Source organism: Terrapene carolina, unplaced genomic scaffold (assembly GCF_002925995.2).
Source record: "Terrapene carolina triunguis isolate 2854851 unplaced genomic scaffold, T_m_triunguis-2.0 Scaffold30360, whole genome shotgun sequence".
In the NCBI taxonomy this organism is placed as follows: Eukaryota; Metazoa; Chordata; order Testudines; family Emydidae; genus Terrapene; species Terrapene triunguis.
In genome coordinates this window covers 580-6,126 of record NW_020694711.1, presented here as the reverse complement: position 1 = coordinate 6,126, position 5,547 = coordinate 580, and the positions used below count along the sequence as shown (strand labels likewise).

The 5,547-nt window shown below is 67.7% G+C and overlaps 1 protein-coding gene across 1 annotated transcript; it reads right to left on the bottom strand.

The window, feature by feature from the left end:
- Window positions 1-210: 210 nt before the first annotated feature.
- On the bottom strand, window positions 211-4,854 carry LOC112125080 (interleukin-17 receptor E; the record flags this gene model as incomplete). Its single annotated transcript, XM_026662791.2, has 8 exons — window positions 211-746; window positions 1,517-1,583; window positions 1,839-1,907; window positions 2,158-2,297; window positions 2,643-2,766; window positions 3,025-3,131; window positions 3,341-3,496; window positions 4,724-4,854. Coding segments are annotated over 8 exons (1,183 nt in total), but the record flags the coding sequence as incomplete, so codon positions are not given.
- Window positions 4,855-5,547: the final 693 nt, after the last annotated feature.

Below are 5,547 nucleotides of genomic sequence, written 5' to 3'. Positions count from 1 at the left end.
GTGAATGCTCGCGGGGCGTGGAGGGGTGGGGGGTGCCCGGGCAGGTGGTACCAGGGGAAGAGTGGTTGGATCTGCAGCAAGGGATGGATGGGGGCATTATGGGGAGGGGGGTAAATGGAATGGGGGTAGGGCCTCAGGCAAGGGGGAATAGGGAGGGATTGGGGGAGTGGCAGGGGAGAAGACCGGAGGAGTTGGAGAATATGAGGGGTAGCAGAGGGGGTGGGGTGGGCCTGTCAGCCCTGAATTCCCCCTTTCCCTGTGTTCTGAGAGCTGGGGGACCCTGCTCTTCTTGGGGTGCTGAGGCCCTCTCCCGGCCCACAGGGGCTCTTCCCTTCACGCTGCAAGTCCTGAGGTGCATCAGTTTGAGTGTCGCTGGGCTCGGCGCTCGGGAGGGGCTCGCGATTGCACTGGCACCGCAGGACCCAGGCTTTCGCCAAACTCCCAGGCCGGCTCAGTCCTGGCAGCGCAAGCCCCCCACAGGCGTCCCTCCGGGAGCAGGCAGCTGGCTCCCCCCCGCTGTAGACTGGCGCCGGAGCCGGTGCCCTGGGCCGCGTGCTTGTGTACCTGGTTGGACTCCATGGCTGTGGAGTTGGGGACACTGTGGCAGGCCCCCGTGTCACTCTCCTTCCAGCACAGGGTGGCGGTCGGGTGCAGCGGGCAACGGGCACTCAGCACCATGACCATGTTGGCCTCACTGCTGGCGCTGTAGTCATGGAACTGCATGGACGCCCACAGCTCGGAGCCATCTGGGGGGCAGAGAGGCATCAGCCAGAGGCACTGGCAGGCTCAGCCCTACACCCTGCCCCACCAGCACAGCCAGGGGCCCCAGTGCCGGCTGGCAGAGGGCACTGGGATGTGAAAGGGCTACAGGCACCCCCTGGGTCTGGAGTTACAGACTAGTTTGCCCCCAGGCGCCAGGAAAGGTCTGGACCAAAGCCAGCGTCCCCCTGGTGCTCCCGGCCCCTGTGAGGTGTCGGGGCAGGTGACATGGATGGAGACCCGGGTATACACTGAGCACCGTGGCACAGCTCACGACACAACTCCTGTCCCCAGTGGGAGCTCAGTGCTGATCGAGGGGGGCGTGGGCTGGGGGCGAGGGCAGCGCAGCTCGTCTCCTGCATGGAGCCCGGCCCAGTCCAGCCAGGCAGGGCCTTGGCACAGCCCATCTCCCCTGTACGGCCCATCCGTGGGCACTGCTCTGGGCAGGCCAGCGCTGCGCTTTGCTACGGGACCAGTGGGCACTGGACTCCAGGACGGGCCGCAGGCCATGTGGCCGCTCAGGGCACCACTCCCACGGGAGCAGCAGAGCTGGGAATCCTGCCAGCGCCCAGAGGCCCAGGTGCCCCAGGGAGATGCTGGGGGCTTGGCGGGCGCCTTTGCTACGGGCACAGCGCTCGCCAGACTGCAGGCAGGGCTCAGGGCAGGGGCAGCTGGGGCCCGGCAGACCCACCCCCTGGACTCCAGCCCCCCAGCCAGGAACTCCCGAAGGCCAGCATGCCCGGCCCAGGACACTCACAAGCTTCCGGCTGGGGCTGGAAAGGGCACAGCTTGGTGCGCAGGCTGTCGCGGTGCCGGTAGGAGGCCTGAGGAACCAAGGGATCAGATTCTGAGTAAGTGGCCGCACGGGACCCCCGCCCCAGCGCCGAGGCCCTGTCCTGCCCGGACCCCCGCAACTCCCCCCCCCCCCCCCGCCCCCCCCCCCCGCCCCAGTGCCCAGGCCCCGTCCTCCCCGGCCCCCTGCACCTCCGCCCCCAGCGCCCAGGCCCCCTCTCTCCCCCCACGCGGGTCGCTGTCAGGCCAGACCCAGGCGGCCAGGGGCTGGTGGCCGGCAGACGTACCTCAATGCAGAGACAGGGCACCAGGAACTCGTAGGGCAGCACAACGCTGTGACCCCGAGACACCGACGCCTGCAGCAGGGAAGGAGGTGGGTGAGGGTGGCAGAGCCCGGCCAGGCCCCCAAGGGACACTGCTGTGCCTGGTCCAACCCAGGCAGGGACCCCGGGTCCACCCTTGGCACCCCCAGGTACGGCCGGGCTCCCCGCTGGGAGGGCAAGTGTTGGAGGTGCCCTCTGGCCCATCAACTGCTGGGGCCCTCGCCCCTGGGGCCGGCCACCCCCGCCCGGCATGGGGGGAGCCCCCTGGGGCCGTGCTCCTCACCTGTCGGGGGAAGGGGGTGGACAGCTCCTCGCACTCCAGGGCCAGCTGGTGGCACAGCCGCACGGTCAGGGCAGGGCCCTCGGGCACCGACACCTCAATGGCCCGTGCCTCCGGGCGCCAGGCGTAGCTGAACTTGGGGCCTGCAGAGGAGAGAGGCCGGGGATGGGCAGCCCGTGCCCACGTGCACAGGCAGCCCTGACTGACCCCGGCTGAACAGCAGCCAGCGGACGGCAGCTGCTGGGCCAAACCCAGGGCAGCTTCAGGCCTAGGACCAGCCGTGGCCCAGAGCCAGCCCCAGAGCCCCAAGACACAGCCCAGCTCCCCCAGAAAGACCCCCCCATGGTCCCCACAACCCCCCCACAGCCCCACCCCGTGGTCCCGCACAGCAACCCTTAGAGACAGACCTCACAGCCCCTCACCCAGGTCTCTGTGTGGAGGTGGCATTTCCAGCCCCCAAGGAGGGAGACCCCCGCACCTCGTCTCACCTGCCGGCTCTGCAGGGACCAGGTGGCTCTGGTTGAGGCTCAGCCCCCGGTCAGGGACGGTGCCAAGCGAGACCAGAACACGGCGCCCGCTCTCCACCGGGAAACAGTCAAACTGCACCTGCCACTGGGGGAGAGCACAGGGTGAGCCCCCACCCTGCGAGCCCCCCGCCCCCGCCCCACAAGCCCCCCCCCCCCGAGCCTCCCCCTGCCCCCACCCTGCGAGTCCCCCCCTCCCTGTCCCCCGGTGCAGACCCCATGAGCGGGCACGGTGCCAGCCGAGCCTGCCCAGCTCCCTGCAGCAGGAGGGACTGGACGGCTGGCACCGAGCAGCTGCCAAGGAGGGAACGAACCAGGAGCCCTGGGCTGGTCTGCGCTGACTCACCAGGGAGCCTGCAGCCTCCGGGGGCTGCCTCCAGACCCGCAGCCAGTTGGCCCTGTTGGAGCCCAGCACCAGGAAATCCAGCTGCAGCCCACAGACACGCCCCAGCCCTGGGAGAGAGAGAAAGGGGTGAGCCCCAAATGCACAGCAGCCCCCCCAGCCCCCACCAAAGCCAGCCCTCGGAGTCCCCCCAAGGGTCATTCCCAGGAATTCTCTGGGTGCCCCTAGCCCGAAGGGCCCAGTCTCCATGGCCACGGGGCCAAGCAGGGCTCCAGGAACCCACTCTAAAACAGGGTGCAGGTGAGGCCGGCCCACCTACCTGCGGTGTGCAGGGCCAGGCGCACACGCACGCACGGCTGGCAGTCGCGGGAGGCCTGGCACAGCCGGGCGGTGCTCAGAGCTAGGGCTGGTGGGGACAAGCCTGCTCCATCCTGCTCCCTCTGGCGGCACCGGGGCCTGGGGAGGGCACTGTCCGCTGGAGGAGAGGAGAGGAGTTAAAGGCAGCCAGGACCCATCTGGGCCCCCCCAGTGCACTGCAGGGCTGCCCGCCGAGCAGGGACTCCCAGTCACTTACACTCCCCAGCGCTCTGCATTCCAGACACTTGGGGCAACCCCAGTGTGACGAAGTGGGAATGTTCTTAATGTTTTCTCTGAATACTGTGTGGGTGCCTCAGTTTCCCCTATGCATTTCTTAAGTGTCTAGGTGGTGGGATAAGGGGGTGTGATTGTTGGAGAGCCCTAGAGGACAGGGGTGTGCAGGGGTCTGCACAGAGAATGGCCGACACCCTGTCTCCTGGCAACTGATGGCCTGGGCCCTGCCCCTGCAAGGTGCCAACTGGAGGTGTGGGAGAACAAAGAGATCAGGTGAACTCCTGGCCCGGGAAAGGGAGAAAGGACAGAGGACGGGCTGGAGAGTTTCAGTTTGGAGCTGGCTGGGGAAATGGAGGGAGGCCAGAGGGGGCTCTGGCCTCCCTGGCCCCAAGATGGACCTGACTGAGGGGTCCTGTTCTCTGTACCTACAAGCTCTGTTTGGGACTGTGTTCCTGTCGTCTAATAAACCTGTTTTCCCGGCTGGCTGAGAGTCACGGCTGACTGCGGAGTTGGGGGGCAGGACCCTCTGGCTGCCCCAGGACCCCGCCCGGGCGGACTTGCTGCGGGAAGCGCACGGTGGGGCAGGGGAGGCTGGATGCTCCGAGGTCAGACCCAGGAAGCTCTTTGCCCTGGAGACCGTCTGCTCAGGGAGAGGAGGCTCCCCCAGAGTCCTGCCTGGCTGCGCAGGGAGCAGTTCCAGCATCGCCCGGGGACCCCGTGATACCCAGCCTTGCCAGTCCCTGCTGGGTCCCTCCCCTGGGGTACCACCCCCCCACACACAGTACAGGGACCCTGGCGCTGCACTGGGGTCAGCACTGACAGTGAGGGGAGAGCACCCCCGCTGAGTCCCCGCCCCGCAGCCCGGCACCCCCTAGCAGCCCGCTGGGGGCAGCACTGACTGCATGGGAGCTGGCACCACCACTGAAGGCAGCGTCTGCTTTTCCTTGGCAGACTCCCAGTATGGCCCCCTCCCACCGCACCCCAGCTCGGCACAGTTGTGACCCAGCCCCAGGTGGAAGGAGGGAGGGACTGAGCAGTGCTGCCCCCTAGCGCCCCAGCTGCCCCCGGCCTGCCCCACAGCCAGCACCACTAACAGAGCAGATTTACTTACCCCTGACTCGGCAGGCCTGTGAGCAAAGGACAAGGAGCCGTGTTAGTGCAGGAGGCCTTGGCCAACAGGTAGCACCCAGCACCCCCCCCACCCACCCCGGCAGTCCCCAGCAACCCTCTCCTTGGTGCTCCCTGGCACCCAGAGCCACCCACCCCCAACCCCAACCCCAGCGGCCCCCAGGGCCAGAGCCACCCCACCCACCCCTGGCGGCCCCTGGCACCCAGAGCCACCCCTCCCCTCGGCGGCCCACAGCACCCCCATGAGTATTACACTCAGGGAAGCCGCAGTGGTTTATCTCCGCTCCCAGCAGGCTCCCCCGGCTGAGCAGTACAGGGCTGAGTCTGGGGCTGGGGTTCACCCAGAGCACGTTTCCTGCTGGCTCCCCTGACGGGCCCGCAGGTAGGCCCCGGGCTGCGGGAATACAGGCCTGCAGCAGAGCCGGGTGAAGGACAGTTCTCCATGCAGGTGGGATGTCAGCGTGAGTGACAGGCCCCAGGCCCGTGGGCTCAGGAGAAGCGGGCACCGGGGTCCCTCCAGCAGTGACCCACGGAAGTTCCCTTATTTCCGGGTTGGGGGGAAGTGAGCGGAATCAGGCACGGTGCAGCCAATGTCGGACTAGGGAAGAGACGGCTCTCCTGGCCCTAGCCAAGGTCTGACCCTCGGCCGGTTTGCTAAGGGTGTAAGAGGGGAACTCGTGCAGCGTCCAGTGCTAATACCTGCCTGCCCACACCGGAGCGACCGCCATGGGTCGAGGCAGCCCTGGCTTAGTGCCTTGATGTGGGGAACTGCTTTTAGGGAGCCACATTTCGTCCTTTGGAGCGAAT